At 41.8% G+C, this 21328-nt stretch overlaps 3 protein-coding genes across 3 annotated transcripts; 1 reads left to right on the forward strand and 2 right to left on the reverse strand.

The window, feature by feature from the left end:
* On the forward strand, positions 1–5525 carry LOC127296751 (4-coumarate--CoA ligase-like 1). The gene is made up of 6 exons (XM_051326957.2): positions 1–1145; positions 2830–3022; positions 3365–3507; positions 4679–4746; positions 4876–4978; positions 5124–5525. Exons 1-6 carry the CDS (start codon positions 123–125, stop codon positions 5253–5255), a joined length of 1662 nt encoding a protein of 553 aa, XP_051182917.1. The 5' UTR covers positions 1–122; the 3' UTR covers positions 5256–5525.
* Positions 5526–5755: 230 nt separating this feature from the next.
* On the reverse strand, positions 5756–7341 carry LOC127347944 (uncharacterized). Its single transcript, XM_071818305.1, has 5 exons — positions 6987–7341; positions 6713–6901; positions 6491–6579; positions 6162–6397; positions 5756–6037 (listed from the first exon to the last, which is right to left on the reverse strand). The coding sequence occupies exons 1-5, from the start codon at positions 7299–7301 to the stop codon at positions 5988–5990; spliced, it is 879 nt and encodes a 292-aa protein (XP_071674406.1). The 5' UTR covers positions 7302–7341; the 3' UTR covers positions 5756–5987.
* A 1913-nt stretch (positions 7342–9254) lies between these two features.
* On the reverse strand, positions 9255–20886 carry LOC127296750 (alpha-mannosidase At3g26720). Its single transcript, XM_051326956.2, has 29 exons — positions 20509–20886; positions 20332–20415; positions 20015–20103; positions 19738–19912; positions 18654–18773; positions 18239–18325; positions 18097–18168; positions 17665–17778; positions 16894–16994; positions 16708–16801; positions 16405–16572; positions 16230–16319; positions 16096–16161; positions 15903–15959; positions 15529–15748; positions 15309–15442; positions 15021–15089; positions 14872–14931; positions 14688–14759; positions 13313–13360; positions 13046–13165; positions 12723–12788; positions 11679–11791; positions 11516–11600; positions 11034–11144; positions 10858–10953; positions 9853–9900; positions 9702–9770; positions 9255–9613 (listed from the first exon to the last, which is right to left on the reverse strand). The coding sequence occupies exons 1-29, from the start codon at positions 20719–20721 to the stop codon at positions 9395–9397; spliced, it is 3060 nt and encodes a 1019-aa protein (XP_051182916.1). The 5' UTR covers positions 20722–20886; the 3' UTR covers positions 9255–9394.
* Between the last annotated feature and the right edge of the window lie 442 nt (positions 20887–21328).

Raw genomic sequence — 21328 nt, forward strand, 5'->3', positions numbered from 1 at the left:
CGGAGCCACCGGAGCCGGAGCTCACCACCACACCTCTCTTCTTCTCCCATCCCATAGATTTGGATTCTGCGCGAGCACAAACAAACCAGCAGACAAGGACCCGAGCAAGTACACTCGGCGCGATGGCGACAACCGTGGCCGTGCCGGCCGCCGGCTACGGCGCGGACGGCGTGTACCGCTCGCTGCGCCCGGCGGCGCCCATTCCCTCCGACCCGGGCCTCTCCATGACGGACCTCCTCTCCCGCCGCGCCGACGCCTGCCCGTCCGCGCTCGCGCTCGTCGACGCCGCCACGGGCCGCTCCCTCACCTTCGCGGGCCTCCGCTCCGCCATCCTCTCGACCGCCGTGGCCCTCGCCTCCCGCGCCGGCGTCCGCCCCGGTGACGCCGTCCTCCTCATCGCGCCCAACTGCGTTCTTTACCCCATCTGCGTCTTCGCCACCACCGCGCTCGGCGCCGTCGCCAGCACCGCCAACCCGCTCTACACCCCGCGGGAGATCGCCAAGCAGGCCGCCGACGCCCGCGTCAAGCTCCTCATCACCGTCCCCGAACTCCTCCCCAAGGTGGCCGGCCTCGCCCTCCCCGTCATCCTCCTCGACGACCCCGCCACACCCGCGCCTCCCGCCTCCAACGTGACCCTCTACTCCGACCTCGTCGCCGGCGCGGACGAGACCCAGTACCGCCGCCCGCCGACCAAGCAGAGCGACACGGCCGCGCTGCTCTACTCCTCGGGCACCACGGGGGACAGCAAGGGGGTCGTCCTCACGCACCGCAACTTCATCGCCACCTCCACCATGGTCACCTCCGACCAGGACCAGCGCGGGGAGGGGCCCAACGTCTTCCTCTGCTTCCTCCCCATGTTCCACATCTTCGGCCTCTCCGTCATCACCTTCGGCCAGCTGCAGCGCGGCAACGCCGTCGTCGTCATGTCGGGCTTCACCATGGACGCCGTCATGAAGGCCGTCGAGCGGTACCGCGTCACCAACCTCTTCTGCGTGCCGCCTGTCATGATCGCGCTCGCCAAGCAGGGGATGGCCGGGAAGTACGACCTCAGCTCTCTCAAGTACATCGGATCGGGCGCCGCGCCGCTCGGCAAGGACGTCATGGAGGTCGTTGCCAAGAACTTCCCCAAAGCCGAGATTGTTCAGGTAACTCTCATTCGCCAATTGCGCCGCACTACTCTACCTTCAGAAATCGCAATCACTTTTCAGAGTCTTTTTTCTTGTGCTTATGTGGGGACTGAATCTTCCTTTTCTTGTCCTATGGCTTAAAAGTTGATCAAGTAGGAATCTTTTGTTGATACAACGCACTAGATTATTAAGAAGCTTTAGAGTGAACAACAATATGAAACAGATGAACTGTCCTGTCCAGCTTGATTTTGCCATTGAAAACCCGGAGAGTGACATTTTGGATGTGAGCGATTCCAATTTTTTGTCCTGCTAATACCACTTGATTAAGACACAAGATTGCCATTTTTTTCTCTTGGAATGTATGCACTGTGCAGCTACACGGCACTGATACCTCTAATAATCAGCTGTGCGGATACTTCTTACTGCATATTAGTAACCCGTATGTATGGAAGAGGTATTTGCATCAGAATACCCATATCGAGCATCGGTGTTACATAAGTATTTTGCCGTGGCTGTTAATATGGAACAATTCAGTGCTGTTCCAACTTTAATGCCAAAGTCAACTATGTTTTTTTTTAACAAAATGCCGAAGTCAACTATTTGTTTGCTAACTTATAAAAGTAGCCTTGGTACCTTTGGAATCATCATCATGCTGTTTTATCATAACTATATATTTTTGATCGAAGCATCAACATGGGAATAGAAATGTATCTTGTCCCAATGTCCCATATAATAATAAAATGCATGGTCTACCTTCAGAACTCGCAATCACTTTTCAGAGTCTTTTTTATTGTGCTTATGTGGGACCGAATCTTCCTTTTCTTGTCCTATGGCTTAAAAGTTGATCAAGTCGGAATCTTTGTTGGTACAATGCACTAGATTATCAACAACTTTGGAGTGAACAGCAATATGAAACAGATAAGCTGTCCTGTCCAGCTTGATTTTGCCATTGAAAACTGGAGAGTGACATTTTGGATGTGAGCGATTCCAATATTTTGTCCTGCTAATACCGCTTGATTAAGACACAAGATTGCCATTTTTTTCTCTTGGAATGTATACACTATGCAGCTACACGCCACTGATACTTCTAATTTGTGCGGACACTTCTTACTGCATATTAGTATCCCGTATGTATGGAAGAGGTATTTGCATCAGAATACCCATATCGATAGTCGGTGTTACATAAGTATTTTGCCGTGGATGTTAATATGTAACAATTCAGTGCTGTTCCAACTTTAATGCCGAAGTCAAGTATGTTTTTTTAACAAAATGCCGAAGTCAACTATTTGTTTGCTAACTTATAAAAGTAGCCTTGGTACCTTTGGAATCATCATCATGCTGTTTTATCATAACTATATATTTTTGATCGAAGCATCAACATGGGAATAGAAATGTATCTTGTCCCAATGTCCCATATAATAATAAAATGCATGGTCTACAGGCAAGACGTTTTTATTTTCAAATTGCACTGGCAGTTTAACCATTTTGTTGTGGTGACTGCATAAAGCCTGATGCTAGCAATCTGTAGCCAATTTCAAAACTAATCTAAAGTGGTTCAGTGGTTTATTGCACAGCACACTTTGTTGCATCATGTAGTACTATGGCTTTATTCTCTCATATATGGTGGTACCTGATACCTGTAAACAATCTTATGTACTAGTACATATCTCAAGTTGTATTGTGTGTTATGTACCTCTGGCAGGGCTATGGTATGACGGAGACTTGTGGGATCATATCACTTGAATTCCCAGTAAATGGAAAGACTCGTCGGTTTGGGTCAACTGGAGCGCTTGTCATTGGAAATGAAGCAAAAATTGTCGATGTAGAGACTCTAAAACATCTGCCACCAAATCAACTAGGAGAAATTTGTATCCGAGGACCACACATAATGCAAGGTGATTTTTTTTTATTGTGCAAGGTGAAAATCTAGTTCTTGTACCCTGTCTCTTGAGACCAAACAAGAGCTTCTTCCAAAGAAATCAGGCCTCATTTGCTTGATCAACTATGACATAATACCGACCTTAGTGTAAAGGATGTTACAATGAAACTTTAGAGATTGTTGATATTTTTTTAGTTAAGCAATGAGGTAAAACTTTCACATGTTTATTGACAATGTACAGTTTACAAAGACCTAGTGATTTTCTTTAACATGAAACTCTAGTGATCATGAACAACTATTCAGTCCTAAAGGGAGTATAGGGCCAGCACTTCTACTTACTTGAGTCAATTTTCTGTAGGGTATTTCAACAATGTGCAAGCTACTGACTTTACAATCAAGCAAGGGTGGTTGCATACTGGTGATCTTGGATACTTTGACGAAGAAGGCCAGCTTTATGTTGTTGATAGACTTAAAGAGCTGATTAAGTACAAAGGTTTTCAGGTATTTTTATTTTTTAAAATACTCATATATTTTTGCTACTCTATGATCCATCAACAAAGTAGCGGTTCAAAGTGCTAATCATTTCTTCAGTACAAAATGCAATCATAAATTGAAGAATACAAGAGGAACACATTGGAACTGGGCTTTGGTTTTCATCACCTAGACAAGGTTATGAGTGCAGTGCATAGTGTTGTTTGAATAGGTGCCCAGTAAAATGAATGTGAGGAACATAACATTTAACGCTAAGCACAGTTTTAGTACTGCACTGATTAGTTTAAACAAATTTGCAGTGCATTTAATATGTGGCTTCTGCTGGTCTGTTTTAACGCGAGCAGTCATTGGCAAAATGAACTGAGATTAGTTATGTTAAGTATACTTAAGGTTAAGCACACTTTCAGTGGTTAGATCTGATCAGAATGAGGGAATGGTCACGGGTGATTTGCTGAAGAAAGAGAGGAACAGTGAGCTGAAAGGATTTTGTTTAGAAGGGCTCAACGTAGTTGTTGGCCAGCATTGAATTTAGCATAGCTATTGCCTATTGGGCTGGCAGCTGACAAGTAATACGGGATCATTAAAGGAAAAAAATATGAGTCATATACCCTCATATCCCAAGGGGTCATAGGGCTGAAAATATAATACAGGGGCGCATTCCGGTGCTCCTTGGCATTTCTCCATCTACTTAGTACTACTTTTGTTAGTTCTATATGTAGCCAAACATCACTGATAGGGTGTTCGATGAGTCTATGAGACTATGACCCCTTTCTTGTGCATGTTGATAGGTTGATAGCACAGCAGACGAATGTGAGATTATTGTGTGACATTATTCACCACAATACATTATCAATTCGTCTTGAGCAGACCAAGAGCCCATGACTTCCCTTCTTTTTTGCGGAAATTCTTCCTCTTATGCCATTACTACTGAGTTGTGAGTTTGTGACTAATGAGTTTAAAGTTTCACTAAACTTACTTTTTATAGCAAAACACTTATTCATCTTAACTTAATCATGGGGGTCTTTTGTGTTATCTGAATGGTAGCCTTTTTGTGAGCATCCAATCTAATTCTTCGCGATAGGAACTCATCCTTTTGCACTAGTGTTTTCTTGTTCGAACACACATCAAAGTTTGTCATCTTTACATAAACCTCTCATAATTTTTATTTTTTTATATGTAGATTGCACCTGCTGAGCTTGAAGGATTACTTCTATCTCATCCAGAGATTCTAGATGCTGTCGTTATCCCGTAAGTTGTACCTTCTAAAATTTAATTGTTTCCAGCAGCTTTTGAGTGCAAAATGTCGCGACCTTGTCGGTCTGGGCTCCTTTGTCTGCTGTTTCTTATCTTTTGAATTGGATTTGTGCCTGTTTCAAGGTTTCCTGATGCTGAAGCTGGAGAAGTTCCTATAGCTTACGTTGTCCGGTCAACTTCGAGTTCATTGACTGAAATTGATGTGCAGAAATTTATTGAAACTCAGGTAAGGCTGACTGTGGACTCCTTTACTAAATTGTTATTGTGGAGTACCTGTGGTCGAACACCATCACTAGCATGAAACATGGCTCCTCAACTGCATAGTTCCCATGGTAATGCACTTGTAATTTTTAACTTACATCACATTTCAGGTCACGTACTACAAAAGGTTGAAGAGGGTTACATTCGTGGACAGCGTACCAAAGTCAGTTTCAGGCAAGATTTTGAGAAGAGAGCTCATCGCCAAAGTCAGATCGGAACAAGCCAGATTGTCCAAGCTGTAGCAAATCTGCTGCTTCTTTCTGTTCCAGAGCAATTCTTGCTGCTAAATTTTAAAGCTTCACAACTCTACAATGTCAGGAGGTTTACAAATTCCTGAGCTGGAGCTTTCACTTTGTGCCCTGTGTGTGTTGCAACATGAGTTTCAATCTCAACATTGTACAGAAGTTTGTATGTGACAAAAATCATTGTTCGGCAAATGTACCAGTGTTCTATATACTATATATACAGGGAATGCAAAAAAAATGAATATGAATGGGTAAACGTTATGCGTATTTTACATCTATTCATAGAAAGAATGCATATGTTCTTGTTCAGTCGAATCGTAAGTACCCCAGGTGCTCATGGTCGCAATATTTGGCTCCTGAAGATCATGGCAAAACCAAACATTATTTCAGAATGTTCTGAAGATGGAAGCAAATTATTGCCTGAGAGACAGGATTCTGATCACTTGGAATCTCGGAGATCGTCCAAGATGTAGCAAATCTGCTGGTTAGAGGAGGTTTACAAATTCCGGAGTCGGAGCTTTCGCTTTTGTGCATTGTATTATACAATGGAACAACATAAATGTTAATCACAACATTGCACAGAAGATTGTATGTGACAAAAACCATAGTTCGGCATATGTACAAGTGTGTGTTATACTATCTATACAACGAATGCAAATAATGAATGTGAATGGGTAATGGCTATATGCACTCTGCATCAATTTATAGAAAGAATGCATATGTTGTTGTTCAGTCGAATCGTAAGTACCCCTGGTGCTCATGCGCCGCAAAATTGGCTCCTGAAGATCATGAGAAAACCAAACATTAGTATTTAGAATGTGCTGAAGGTAGAAGCCAATTCTTGCCTGAGAGACAGGGGACTCCGATCACTTGGAATCATGGAGATGCCTAGAATTTCTTTACCTGTGTATGTTGAGCCTATCATCCTCGTGCTTGTCATCACCGCTTCAACAGATGGGGGAACGGGAACGGCGGCTCTGATCATGTGAGTTTGTTGGGCGGTTGTTGCTTGGGCTTCTTGTTCATCCCCTTCGTTACTGGCACGAGGCAATGGTAGCAGAATCAGGGAAGGATGTGTGTACAGCATTTTGCCGTAGCTCCTCTCCAGAGTTCCCTTCTCAAACTGGAGGAAGAAAGTCCTGTAGATTCCGATGAAGCATTAGCACTAGATTATTAATACCGGGCCTTCTGCCTGCTAGCTAGCTAGGGATACGAACTGAGAGCAGCCATACTTTTCTGTAACATCTGCGATCCGCCGCCATGGAAGATGCATTCCTGGTGGAGGTGGATCAGCACGGTATTGCTCCGACGAAGATTTAACCTGCACAAATCAATTCGATAACTACAGGTGCCCATATGTAGATTACATGGATCATGGGAAACTACTGACAGACATGGTAACCTCTCAAAGAAAGATGTATAATGGGGAGGGACAGCAACAAATATATACTTGCCTGGATTCTCAGGGTATCGAATCTCGCGTCGTTGAAACACGCTTCCATGGTCTTTATGTTGGAGCAGAGGATGTTGATCTTGATGAACACGTCGCGCACGTGCCGTATGGCCCGTATCTGGCACACGATCTTCTTGGGCTTCTTGTACAGGAACTTGGCGAAGATTTCGACCTCATCTGTTCGAACGATCTAGAGGGAACACGGTAATAATCAACAAGACAATCCAAGCAAGAAAGAAAGAATTGCGATAATGAAGCAAAGATGAACCATGTACGTTGTGAGGGCCGAGCTGGAGCAACCGCACGGCCACCTTCCCCAGCCTTCTGCGGCCCATCCTCTTCTTCGCCGGCTCTCCCAGCTCCTCATCCTCAGCCCGACAGACGGCAACTTGAGTTCCAGCCGCGGCGGATCGCATGAATTTGATCAGTCGTAGCAAGGGCGCGTCGACCTTGAGTTCCAGCCGCGGCGGCGCCCTCTTGGCGTTGGTGCTGTAGTGGCACAGCATGCCTGCGGCCTCGTCGTAGCTCGTGCCACCACCGGTGGCATCCTCGGCGGCGGCGGCATGCTCCGGCGGCGTTGAGTTTGGCATGTCACCAGGTTGTGGATACACTGAGGGTGGGTCGTGCACGACGGCCGAGGGAACGGGAAAGAAAAGGGACCTGCTTTGGTACGTGGGTATATACGTGTCCAGTGGGTGCACGAGCCGTTGTAGATTGGACCCGCTTGTTTCTGCAACCGTGTGGTGTGCATGAATTACAGGGGAAACTCAGGCCGGTCTCCTACTACTCCGTATTGCCTCACAGCTGTGGTTCGGCATATAACGTTCAGTTTCCAAGACCTTATGGGATTCATGTAAAAAAAAGATCTTATAGGATTATACACGTGCATGGAGAGCCAAAATATATTTATTTTTTATAAAAATAATATATTAATATCAAGAAGATATCGATTACATTCCACTTTCCAGCAAAAAAAAAATGTTAAGAGTCAAGTCATTAAAGATGCACACGACTAAAAATAAAAAACGTGGCACCTACCAATGTGACAAACCACTTGAAGTAGCATGCATGAAACAACACTACTGCAAAGCACCGTTCACCAAGCTCACAATCACCACGCGCATGGTTTTTACATGGACATTATCACACATATGAAACTGTATCGGCACGATACACTGTGTAGTATCACCTTCCTCTCATCTATTGCTTCACCCAAATATAATTGCTCGCGCGCATTGTCTTGACATAGACATTGAGAGGGAGGTGGCGCTGGCAGAGGAGAGGAGATAGGCACTGCTACGGTGGAAGCTACTGATTCTCCAAATCAGTTTGGCGTCGCCGTGGGCAGTGGAGCAGATGGATAAGGGGTGGCCTATCACGCGCATTGTCTTGACATAGACATCATCACACGGCCAAAAAAAACCTTGCCTAGGCACCTATTGGCATATCATCATATTTCCCGCTCAACATCACTTAACAGTCTCAAACTTGACATGTGCCACTGAAATACTTTCCCTAACCTTCGGAGAGTGACCATTGTGACATACCTCGTCCCCATCAGCAGCAAAGTAATCAAGACGATGTTGCTTGATGCGCCGATGGCGTGTGGATCAGAGATACACACATGTCGTGTTGTTGATAGGAACAAGCATGACCCGGGGCCGTAGCGGCACACCGGCCGGCTCGCAAAATCCAATATAAGCCATTGTACTGATGGTAATTCTTGGAGTAATCTCCAAACCTTGCAAACCTTTTTAGAGTAAATTTCATATCTTGGAAGCTTTCGGGTGATCGCCTAGGGTTTCGTGATAAACACAAGAATAACAAATAAACACTTAAGGGGGATTTCAAATCGGCTTGGTGAAATTGTAGATAGGGGCTCCTTTTCTTTCCATCAAAGTTTTGATGAATCTTGAGCAATAAGGGAGGAGCTTAGCCAGCTTGGGAGCTTGAACAATGGTGGATTAGAGAGATTTCAAAGCAATTTAACAAGATAGATTGTGGTATACCTTCGAGATCCAACCTAGAGATCCTGAGCTAGGACTTTGGGCCGCCAGATTGTAGTTGACACTCCAGGAGAATCTCTTGGTGAACTCATAGCAACTAAGTCGCTCCTGAGCACTGCCTCGATTGATGGAGCCCCGGAGGTCCAATCTGTAACATTAAGGGCCTGTTTGGTTTGGATGGGATTGAGGTGGATTGGAAGGTGTTGACCTGTAACCGAACGAGGCCTAACTTGGGGGTTTTCTCGAATCGCGGAGGTCCAATCTAGACCATTCACTTGCGGCCTTTCTCAAACGTACATGGAAAATGGATATTTTCTGATAAATTTTGTTTCCATGCTCGAAATCACCACATGATCCCCTTTATAGGGCTGGATTCCTTCAACCATACTGAGTACGATAAATTGGCGAAATTTAAATATGTGTCTTCTCGTTTTTCTATGCAGGTTCTGCAAGAACATATTCTTTCCAGCCATATAACACCTATCAGTCCACCGAAGATCACCAAAACTGGTGGTGTTTTTTCAAAGAAGCTGATGATGATTTTGAGATAACCATGGCCACATTATTTCTTATTGCTAATCACAAATCACAAGAGGGGTCAAGCTTTACAATGCAGCATTTGAGTAAAAAACACATTACAACATCACTGATCATTGCAAAGCCACCTCCGCAGAAGCTCACATCACATGTTCTGTGAACCCGTGGTCGAAGCTGATAATGAATGTGCGGATCTCCATTGGTGCCAGCTCGACGATGAGCTTGGAAGGATCCACAGATCCTCCACGGACCACATCTTCTTTTGGGGGAGGCCCTTGCACCTTCCATTTCAGCCTCTTCTTCTCCATGGAAGCGCGCTCTTGGTTTGCTGATAGGCTCGTCTCGATGATCTTCCCAATCTGGAGCATTAGGGTTGAAAAGAGATTGAGAACATTCATGAAGATTGGCATAAAATTGTAAATCTAAGCGAAGTTTAATGAAGATAACCTTTTTATCTGGGAATACCCTCTTCAGCTCGACACTTGCCGGAGATGAAAGAAGTTTATGCTCCTCAGCCTATATGAACAGCACAAAATACTTACAAAAGAGAATAGTATCTAGTTGGAGCAAGAGAAAGTAAATGACCAGAGTATGAGACCTCATATAGGTGAGCCAACCGAACAAGAACACTTCCGTCTTCAAGCTCCTGTACCATGCCCAACCATTTAACGCGCACAACTTATAAAATGTTATATATATTTGTAAACGAGGAAACGAATCTAAATACCATGTTCATCTATTTTCTGTGACATATACATACATGAGCACATAGATGCATTTGTTGCAGCTAACTGGCTGATATTACTTGTAGCCACTACAACCAGCAAGATTGCACCATTGCACACACACAAACAAACAGTAAACTACTCAAAGAGTTGCATGTCCTCTTGAATTCTAAAGGATTAGAAAACTACAGGAATCTGGACCGAAGAGTATATATTCCCTTTATCGAAATAAAAATCTGGACCAAAGAGTGCTGACACCATAGGAAACAGAGGAATTGTAGAAAGATGTTTGAGTGAATGGAAATTTTCTTCTGACATAGAGTGCAAAGAAAACCTTAGGAAACGTTCCTAAGGATTCCAATCCTGCAAATCAAACTGATCATCTACAAGAGAATTGCCACTATATCACTAAAAAAACCAAGCTTGCCAAAAACATTACTAGCGGAACTCTTGCTTTTAAGGATCCAAATCATATCAAAGTCTTTGATGAAAGGAGCCCTATTTCAAGGATCTGGGTTCTTGTGGGGGTTAGAGCTTTATGTTGATTGATATGACTGTCTAAATGGTGTTATCTATGACAAAAGGAAAGGAAATTTCTGCACATTCTAGTAGCAGGAGTTCATGTTGGATGACAGCAAGAGAATGGAAGTTGTTGCCAGTGCATGTATGTCACAACATAGGTGGCACTACTGTATTAGGCTATGTATGTCCTAAGTTTTTCAGTGATTTGTATCTTATTACTCCTCGTTTAGTTTGTGTGTAAGTTTCGAACCTTGCTAGAGAAAAGAAGGTGTGTGAACTTTTGATGTACTCATTGGTGAATAGACATGTATAATTAAACATCTTTACTTATTTGCTTAAAATCAGGAACGACATACCTGAAGGGTAAGCAATACAACATTTTCAGGTAAGCTATAAGTCGGATCCATTGCAGAGAAGGATGGAACATGTGAATTCACCCAATTTCCCCCGTCCTGAAAAAACAGGTAGGGCAATGTTCAATATGAGAATAACGGTTAGATCAATCATAAGGGCAACAAACCCCATACTGTACCTGCTCTGAGAACGCAAGAAGAAGTGGGGAGTATATTTCCTGACCAAATGTACGACGCCACCTAGCCCCTTCTCCTTGTGGGTCAATTTTGAGATAGTATTTTCCTTCAATCTGTTAGTATTGTAATAAGTTGTTTTCAATAATGCTTCACAAGATGGTGTGCTTGCAAATAATATATGTGCTATGCCACAGCAAATACATCTTTAATAAATATGCTGATAGGATATGATCATAGGTAAGTAAACTGCTTCCTCTATGACAAGAGTTCACCAAGCCAATAGTTATAAACATCCATATTACTTTGATACCATTGGCTTATTGTCCTTATCAAGCTAGAGATACAAGTATCCTCTTCAATGATGTATTCTCATTAGAAACAATTTAATGCATATGTTGCTAATAAGATTAAATTTCAGTAGCAACTAACTGGCTTGATTTCTATCGAAAGCACATGGTCAGAAAGATAATTTTCTTTTACTTACAACTAGTCCTTCACATTGACTATTGGAACAGACTGTCTCATTTAATGCTTCTCCAACACCGCGGCCATCATCATGGAGTAGCCTCCTACACAAGGAGCATCATGAAAGAAGCAACAAACTGTGCAACTATGCTCCTTGACATCTACTCCTACACAACGAGTACCTGTGTAGCATTAGCTCGATCTGGCCATCTTTTATGCTCGAACCTCCAACAGACCTGTCCACAAGTACAGACAATTCTTTGCTGCCATCTTCCATATAAATTCCAAGATTAACCTGAAAATAAATGCAGAATTATAAATCGGTTTATGCATCAGTCCCAACGCAATCTATAAGAAAATATAAAGTTTGCGTGTGTGGATTCTCCTCAATGTGATCTCATACCTGAAAATAAATGCAGAATTATAAATCGGTTTGTGTCAGTCCCAACACAAACTATAAGAGAATGTACAGAAAATTTGCATGTGCGGATTCTCCGCAATGCAACCTCATACAAATCCTAGTTTCTTCAAATATTTACAAAACTATGAATAACCTGAGTCTGAGCATTTTAAACTGTCAGCCTTTTGTAATCACCAATAACCCCTCACCTAAGTTTTCCAAATATCGCCAAATATTAAATTCTTATGTCACCATGTTTATTTTAAAGAGCAACTTCCTATGTTCACCAGGTGCAAAGAGCTTCTTTAGCTATCATTAAATGTTTGTTGCCATCTTCCGGTAGAATGAATAAGTAAAAATATATCAAGTACAAAGTAGCCCAAAACTCCACCAAGGATAGATACCAACAACAAGCAAAAATAAGTAGAAACAGAGCGGAAAATGCAAAAATGAACTCCTGCTCACTTTCAGGTATTGACTTGATGACCGGAAAGGATTAAAGATGATAATTCTTAATGATACTAAATTTTATCATATAAAATATACTACCTCCATCCCAAAGCTTAAGGCTTGTATTATTTTTTAAAATTCAAACTATGTCAAGTTTAACTAAGCTTTTACCAAAAATCATTAACATGCAAAATATAAAATTAATATCATTAAATAGATAATGAAATATATTTTCGTATGGTATCTACAAAATATTATATTTGTTGATAGATTGTTCTAAAAGTTTGGTCAAACTTTACTTGGTTTGACTTTTCAAAAAAAATATAAGCCTTAAGTTTTGGGATGGAGGTAGTAATAGAGTAAACAAAGAGCTCACCGGATAATAGTTTCCAGCAATAGGTTGGTTCACTTCGATTTTCCATTCCGAGCGATAATCCCGTACCTAGAAGAAAAAAGGATACCTTATAAACTAATATACTAACACAGGTATGACATAATCGGGCACCATTACAACAATAATTTCCAATTGCAGTTATCCTCTATGACATTGTTTAGTTTCTCCTCTCCCCTTTCAAAACTAGCACATGAATCACCGACAAAATTATTTCTGAACTCTTTTTTGTGTTCAAAATACCTTTATTGGAAGGACAATAGATATGTTTTGCATGGAAAAAAGAGTAAAGTTCCAGTGTATCATACCCTTTTGATGAAATCGCGTCCACTGGAATCAGTATAAAATGTTTTGTTTGTTGCCATGCTTGTAATGATTTCAGTTGATAGTTCTTTTCCATTTCCATCGTTTACTGGTATTGGTCCAATCTATGAATAAGAGAAGTTACTCATGAGATGTTAGAAATCTGCAATGGGGGAAAAAGAAACAAGACGAACAAAGTATCATGCAAAATGTGAAGGGTTAATTGCCTAAACGAACAAACCAATACAAGGTGCATTTTATTGAGTACTCACTATGAATTCGGTTTCCACGTAGTCTTTTCCCTTGTAAACCCTGGTGATCTGTGCAAAGATAAGAAAAACTATGTCAATTATCAGAATACAAAAAGTAACAATCGGCTTCAGTGCAACCCCCCCCCCCCCCCCCCCCCACACATTCAGTTATTTTTTCTGAGGACGAATAGAACCTTCCATATAAAAAACATGCATTGCCTGATACGTTCCTGCAAAATTTTCAGAAGGACATGAGCGATAGGCGCACAATCACTTCGAATTAGAGCCTGACTAACCCATGTAGTTGTCCGCAGATTGCTGCTGCCCGTAGGAATTAGTTGCAGGAGATGTTGTGTCCATCAGGACCAAGATCTGTGCGTGATTGGTTATATTACGACGAGTTGGGGAGCTACTGCTGGTTTCAGCGGCCAGCGCTGAAGGACAGCAGACACGGAAGAGGGCCAATGATGAAGCTAAAGAGGAATCGATGATTAGATATGCATCATGTCGCGAGAGTAGGTTTAGGTGTGCGTGAGGAGTTAGCCGAGTCAGTTGTTCACAACTGTTTCTTCAGTTTCTTGTAAAATGCTTTTCTATCCTTCTATAAAGATATGGTGCACCTTTGAAGCACTCTCGAAAGAAAAGAAAAAAAAGATATGCATCACGTGGGAACGCCGAGCAGCACGAGCTGCAGTGGTTCTAGTCGTGCATGCGCATTGCAACTGTTGTACTTGCGTGCGTGTGGACTACTCGGCAGTGGCACTTGGCTGCATTGTTCCTCCCAGTGATTAACCTAGTCACCACATCCTTTCTCCTCGTCTCCATTATGTCGCATCGTTTCTTCTCTGCCAAAGTGCCAATGTCCGGTTCTGAATATTCTTCGACGGGTGTTTTTGTTTTCTCGCCAAATGAACAGACCATATTACCCTTATAACTTAAGTGTGTAATTTTAATGTCTGTTGATTTACATCAATATCAGCAAGCTTTTCAAAGGAGGTTTAACACAGACCCCCAAAGGTAATTACTTGTTTTTTTTAGATGAAAAGTAATTGTTTGCTGATTGACAAGGAATCAGGAATGAAAGCACATAATGATGTCAATATTTTTGTACTTTTAACCTCACATTTCTTCCACATGCCATTTCACCTGAAATCATATATAGGTGCATTCCTCTCATCTAACCATATGACAATCATGGATGCAAGAGATGTTGAGTGAAGAATAATAAGTCTATGGGTCTAGGGCGAAGAGATCATTCTCATTGCTGTTGTAGCAATGGAAATGTGAGCTATAAAATTGTTATGAACCCTAAGATATGTAACAAAAACAAAGCAAAAAAAAAAAAAAAAAAAAAACTACATGGTGGTGATAGACAAACAGTTTTCATATCAATAACCTGATATATCCATGAATTAATCCGCCGATGCACTTCATCCAATATTGGTCCACGCATAATCGTGGGAGGGACCTTGAAGTGGGAAACAAAAATTCATGTAAGACCAATAATGCAACTTTTAAAGATATCTTAGCAGGTACTGCAATGCACGTTATTATAAAGATATTTGATCCCTGCTTCATACCTGACCATCAGTGTTGATAGGAACAGTACCATTAGGGCGAAATATGTATGCTCCAGAAGCCTACAGTCCAGGAAAAAGCAAATAAATGACAGTAATAGTAACTGCTACATTTGGGGTAAAATGGATAACTTGTAGAATCCCTAGTGCACCTGAGGATCACTTCCGTTTCCATCTTGTCCTACGTAATACTTGTACTTCTGCTCGAAATTTGCTTCCACCTTGGAATAAATTAATGGCACTTCAGTACAAATGATTCTAGATTACAAGCAAAACTAAAAGAAAATTTTCATATCCAATACTACAATGCACATATGAGCTCCTACAGAAGATACACCTGGCAATCTTATGAGTATGCATCTTTATTTATTTAAGATAAAAGCAGGCCAAGAGGTAAAACCATTCCAGACTGAAAATAATGCTACGCGTCGGCAAATTACCCGGGTCTTGCTATCAGAGTACAGGGATAATTCTCCAGCTGCATCATATTGAAGTTTCAAATGCCCTTGCCCAACTTGCAGATTGCTATTTTCACTTCCATGAGAGTGTAGGGTGGATATTGTAGAAACAATTGCTGGAACCACAATAGAAAAATTGTCAAACTTTTTGAGAAATTCTTTCTAATTTTGACACATGTCAAGACGAAAGACATGAACTCACCTGATCTCTTTCCGCTTGAGACAAAATATGTGTTGAAACCAAGTGGTGGTACAGAAACAGGAAAAGCAATCCAAAACTTGGGTTTTGCAGCAGGCAATGTGCCCAAGTAAGCCTTGACATGTTTGTCCCGCATGTACAATGAGGCATTAGCTATAGGCAGAAGTTGTGATTCAACTTCTCTTCCCTCCGAATCATGAACCACAATTGAGTCGCTCATAACCTGTAAATTATGGGCACATTTAGTTTCATTCTAAACTTGAGCAGGTTCATGGCTGTGGCATTATTCACTAAACAAAACTTTTGCAATGACACAATGGATTAGCAATAAAAATCCAACAAAATATCTTGTTTTCGAGGGAATAAAAAATGCATACTGGTATGCGAAGGATATCCTCTCGTTTCCATCCAAGAGAGTTGTAGACAAGAACAACCTGTGACAGAAATGTTGAAAACAAAGTGATATAGGTTATACATATTTCCTTTCCAAGAAAGTATCGTGGAGTAATTGAAAAGCTACACAAATTTCATCTCTAGAAGATTCATACATGAGTTGAGACCAGAACTCACCAAGCTTTTGCCTTGAGAAAAGTTCATCTCAGAAGGGGGGCAATATGTAATGTTTAGGAGAGGACACTGGAAAAAGTAAATGCTGTCATTTTTAACTAGTAAGAGAATTTTACAAAGGAAACATGCATACTGACCTGTCCAAAATTTGTCTTTAGGGATGAGCAGTGAGATTTTGAGCCTGACTCACTCAAGCAAGCTAGAGAAGTCGAAACCAGCTCCTCGGCCTGGGAATGATCAAACCAAATCAATCCATCAAATCTCAAAACAAAACAACAAATATGAATTACAACAATTTTCTCGAGAAGTTACTTTCTTATAGCCAATTGACAATCTCTTCGCATAATCATTTGCAACGTGTTGCTTCTCTGTTCCTGTAACAGCATCGTGGTGCTGCGCAAGAGCTAGAGCATCACCTAAACTATCTGTTGTGATACCTGAGTTGGTTCTACCATTGAAAAATTCCAGCTGCCTAGCTGCCTGAAAGAGAAAACATATTGACCTTTACTCATATGACTTATGACTTTATGAGCGCTACCAAGTGACCAAGACAGCATATCATATGGTTTTTAGGACATCTGGAGGACACCGTATGGAAAGAGGAGATCAAACTACCAAGTAATATCCACTCATCATGCGGACATATTGTTTTAAGGCAGGTCTGCTTGTGAAGTAACCTGTCCAGTATGCATTCGGGTTATCTGCATATCTGATCAAAGAAATAGTCATATGAATGTAAAAGGAACAGAACCACAAGAGCTGAGATAGTGGTGCAAATTATGAACATAAGAGACAACATACGGAAAGAAATCATTAGTCTTGAGAGGCCATGGCTCATTTGCAGCAAATTTTGCATCAGTGTAAATGGAAGGTGTAGAGTACAGAGCATTGACACGGCCATCCTGGGGTATGGTCAAAAAGAAAAGGCATGGTGAGTTCTAATGCGTTGACAGGTATTTTAGATGAAATGTCAGCACTGTCTAGCTATTTTCCACTTTAAATTGCTCAAATAAAAAATCAACATGCATAAATAGCAAGAAAAAGAAAGGATGGAGCACTTGCTTAAGCAATTTATGTCTTTAGTTTTAGTTAAATGACACAAGAAGAAAAAAATCAAATGCATCCCGCTATACATTCATATATATTGATGCGAAAAGATTGAAACATTTCAATGTATTGCATAATCCATAACTGAAATAACCATGATGGTGAGAGCTCAAGAGATATGATTAAGTAATGCTGTCATTGCAACTTTCTGATTGAACCAACAAGTTACTAAGGAAATACTCCCTCTAATTCACAATACAAGTACGTTAGCACAATGACACAGCCCTGAAAGTAACACATTGACATTTCATTCTTAATAAGCTGTTTCAAACGAAATTAATTAGTATATATTGTGAAAATGTATGTCATGACAAATCCAGCAAGATCAATTTGATATTGTCTATGTTGGTAATTTTTTCCATACTGATGGTAACACCTAAACTTTTATTTGGCTCGCATAATTTGTAATACTTATATTATGAATCAAAGAGAGTAGTCAAGTTTTGTTCATGGCTCATACTTTACCTTGTTGACATAATGAATTAACTTGTCCATCTGTCTGAACCAACTTTCTGCGTACTGATATTTGAAGTCTGTTCCCATCGTAAACATGATATGGTTTGTCCTTGTGATATTAGCCTAGAAAAAACAGATGGAAATGACTATAACTTAGGATGATAACTTGTACTACTGAATAGAACAATAACTTTAAGTCTTCCAGTATGAAATATTGTGGTCCAATAATAGCTTTTCAGCATGGAATGTGAAGGTCAAAGTAACACAGAAAAAATGAAGCTACATTTGAATGTCAGACATGAATTTGTGACTGCAACCAGACGGCCGTTCTAATTCAATAAGTTTGTAGTACACTAATGGCTTTTCATCCAACATATACAATACAACTGGGCGAAGTTATACATCAGCACAGAAGTACAAGCACATGAGTCGCTAATGTACCTGTGCCAGAGCTGCAGCGACAAAATCATTCACTCGTTGTTCAACGTTGTAATCAAAAAGAAGCGGGTCATCCTGCATAGACAAAAGTAATAAAAATTTGCCTCATCCCTGGTGTTGGATAACTGAAGTTGTATCAATTTACCTGGACGACAGGGGATTCAGCATCAACTTCAAAATAAAAGTCACCAGGTGGTGGTTCATAATTTTTCGGGAAGATGCCAGCAAAAATCTGAAAGAAAATGATCAGTTTTCCACCATTACATATGAAACATATTGTACCAAAAATTAAGAACTATCAAAGTGATTGTTGTACGAGAAACCTTGCACTAGTGCTGCCTATTCATTAAAAATATAGAAACTGTTACAAAATATGTACATGCAAAAGGTCACGTTTTCGATTTTTAACATGCCAGCTCGTGAGGTGTGGACTAATCCCAGTGATAACTACTACTATGACCCCCTGGGTGCGTCCCGTTGGAGGTTGGACAAGATACCCAAAGGCCCTCATCATAGGGATCTAAAGCACTTACATTATGGGAAAGGAAAATGGTACTTACATCAGCTGATGAGCCAAAGGTCTTAGAGCCCCTCCATACGACCTCAAGTTCTTTTGTCTCCTTCCTTGTGTCACGATCTTGGTAATCAATCCGGAAAAAATAAAAAGCATCAAATCCTACCTGAAAGATAATAAAATGGGTTACACGGTTATATTACATATGCATAGTAGCCCTGAGTCCAGTGTAAGGTTGTGAAATATTGAGAGCAGAAAAGATGAGCTTGTAGAGAGAACAGACAAAACAATCATGACAAGAGAGAATTGATTTGGGAAATTGGATGCACAGTTTAAGTATAAACTCGAAGGAGCACAAGGATTTGTCACTTGACCTCTCAAATATTAACATAGTCATTAATCTGTTATTGTGCTCTTAATTAATTCTTTCATATCGAGCAACCGTCTCTTGGTTACTTATATCTATCTTTGGATGAGATATTGACCCCTCAGACTGCTATGGCCATACCTCATTGTTGTATATAGGCTCACTCATGTTCTCCAACTTCTCCTCCAATAAAAGTAGAAGTCCTTATGAAATTACATTTAGTATAGGAATCATTAGTCATACATCTACTAGTCCCGATAGGATTCATGTCCTAATAGGCCATGAGTCACCTTTCTTATCTAATTTTTTACTCAGCCATCTCTTTGCTGTTAAGTCTGATATGTCTGTCAGAACACAGCAAGCATAGCTGTAAATACACCAAAGTGGCCGAGTTGTGTATATTCAACAATTATGTTGGATGGTCAAGAAGTGTTGTTAATAACATCACTCTTGAGTCTTTATGGGATTCATGATGGCATGCTCTACACAAGTACATGTACTAACAGTACTATATCTCAGTGTTTAGGTGTTACCGTATTCAGGAAGTTAACAGCTATGATGAGTGATGACTGGTTAGTATGGTAATGGAACTAAAAGGTATGATCCTGAGTGGGAAATTCACCCTATCAAACAAAACTACAAATGGGGTGTATGCGGGAGTACCAATGCACCATATAAAGAACTTTGAGTAAGGTTTTAACTGTGAAAGCGTCGTAGTCACACGAAAACTGAAAGTAAGACATAAATGGATAGAATGGAATACTTCTGCCCCGAGGAGGTAAGCCTGAACTGCAGAGTGCCCGAATGGATCGATCTGCCAACCAATCCTTGGAATCTGACCAAACTCCTCCTTGATGAATCTGTGCCCCAGGGTAGTCTGGTCTATCATGTCAATGTAGTGTACGGTCGCCTCGTCGTGCATGCACATGCCCCCATTTCTTCAGCATTACAAGCAGTAATATGTCATCAAATATAGAACAGAGACATGATTGCCAATGCAACCTAAAAAGGAGAGTTTGGAAGAAGAAGAAGGAGCATACATGAATTCCAACCGTCCAGAGCTGATGAGCCCCTTCACCGTATCCTTAATAACGTCGTTTTGCTGCCTCCACCATCTCTGGAAGAACGCCTGCATCCATACAAAACGGTTACTAAGGAAAAAAAATCACACCACTGAGACCCAAAACTGAACCCACATGTGTAACAGCCCCGTCCATATGGTTGTAGCAGTTGCTGATCTAACTTCAAATTTTACTCTGACTAACACGAAATGGAGCCTCCCAGTTCCACAGCTCCAAGCTTCTCAGTTTCAATTTTTATATGGTTGCGCAGATCAAGATGGAAACTTGTTGCTTACCTGCTCGACGTAGATGAACTTGCGGTTCTCGTCCTTGAGCAGGGCCGGCACAAGCGAATCCAGCACGTTTTGAACGCAGGCGCCCTGCGACCAAAATTGCCCAAATTCTGGTTTAACGGCATCCATCCAGGGTAACAAATCTATAGAAAAGGGAGAACTCATCGGAGCAGCACAAACCTGGATGGAGTTGTTTGATCCAACATAGTACTGGTCGACGGTCTTGAGCCAGCCGACGTCGTCGTGGGTGTGGGGAACCACGTGCACATTCAGCTTCCCCTTCACCACCCCCGCCGACGTGTTGTAGGGGATGTACACCCCCTCGCTCCCGCCCCCGGGGCCGAGCAAGACGGCGGCGGCGACGAGGAGAAGGGCGACCCTGACGGGTCCCATGGCGGCGGCGACCACCAGGAAAAGCTTCTGGAAGGGCGCGAGGGCGGCGGCCGGTGGTGGTCGTCGGGTTGCGAGAGTGACAGCGAGCCCCAGCCGGCGAGGTCGAGTAGCTAAGAGCAGCAGGAGCGGGACCCACCTGGCGGAGCGTAGATGAAGGTGGTTGCGCAACTTGCTCGCTCTGCCACGTAGGCTTCTGCGTGGATCGTGTTGTGTTGTCATTGCATTTAAAGGGACCCGCGCCTGCCACTTCCTTTATTTTTGGGTATGGTGTTCAGTCAAATTTTGCGAGAGTATATTAAGCAATCAAACATAAAGTTTTGCCGTGGCGTGCTTAGCAGTTAGACGATCGGTTATAATATGGTACGTACTACAAGTGATATAATGTTAAGGATAATGGAGCAAGTCTTTTTCCAAAGATATCATAAAGAAGACACTATAGTGTCTTCCGACTAGTACACTGGATGGTGGAGTGTCTTTGTTTTTGAAATTGCTACAGAAGAAAATGCTACTAGTATTTTCTCTGGTTGAAAGCGGGTAGCGGGTAAAGTAAGCACACCTTTCTAATGCTACAGTATAATGAGGCAAATAGTATTCTCCTAGGGTATAG

The sequence above is a fragment of the Lolium perenne genome, chromosome 4 (assembly GCF_019359855.2).
Source record: "Lolium perenne isolate Kyuss_39 chromosome 4, Kyuss_2.0, whole genome shotgun sequence".
NCBI classification, from domain to species: Eukaryota; Viridiplantae; Streptophyta; class Magnoliopsida; order Poales; family Poaceae; genus Lolium; species Lolium perenne.

What these genes read in the sequence shown, in the direction of transcription:
- LOC127296751 (XM_051326957.2), top strand. Translation starts at nt 123, where the DNA reads ATGGCGACAACCGTGGCCGTGCCGGCCGCCGGCTACGGCGCGGACGGC. An exon ending in CCAAAGCCGAGATTGTTCAG is followed by an intron (nt 1,146 to 2,829) that starts GTAACTCTCATT and finishes TACCTCTGGCAG; the next exon opens with GGCTATGGTATGACGGAGAC. An exon ending in TTAAGTACAAAGGTTTTCAG is followed by an intron (nt 3,508 to 4,678) that starts GTATTTTTATTT and finishes TTTTATATGTAG; the next exon opens with ATTGCACCTGCTGAGCTTGA.
- LOC127347944 (XM_071818305.1), bottom strand. Translation starts at nt 7,301, where the DNA reads ATGCCAAACTCAACGCCGCCGGAGCATGCCGCCGCCGCCGAGGATGCC. An exon ending in ATCGCAGATGTTACAGAAAA is followed by an intron (nt 6,398 to 6,490) that starts GTATGGCTGCTC and finishes CGGAATCTACAG; the next exon opens with GACTTTCTTCCTCCAGTTTG. An exon ending in GATAGGCTCAACATACACAG is followed by an intron (nt 6,038 to 6,161) that starts GTAAAGAAATTC and finishes CATGATCTTCAG; the next exon opens with GAGCCAATTTTGCGGCGCAT.
- LOC127296750 (XM_051326956.2), bottom strand. Translation starts at nt 20,721, where the DNA reads ATGGGACCCGTCAGGGTCGCCCTTCTCCTCGTCGCCGCCGCCGTCTTG. An exon ending in TCTGGACGGTTGGAATTCAT is followed by an intron (nt 19,913 to 20,014) that starts GTATGCTCCTTC and finishes GTAATGCTGAAG; the next exon opens with AAATGGGGGCATGTGCATGC. An exon ending in CTTACCTCCTCGGGGCAGAA is followed by an intron (nt 18,774 to 19,737) that starts GTATTCCATTCT and finishes ATTATCTTTCAG; the next exon opens with GTAGGATTTGATGCTTTTTA.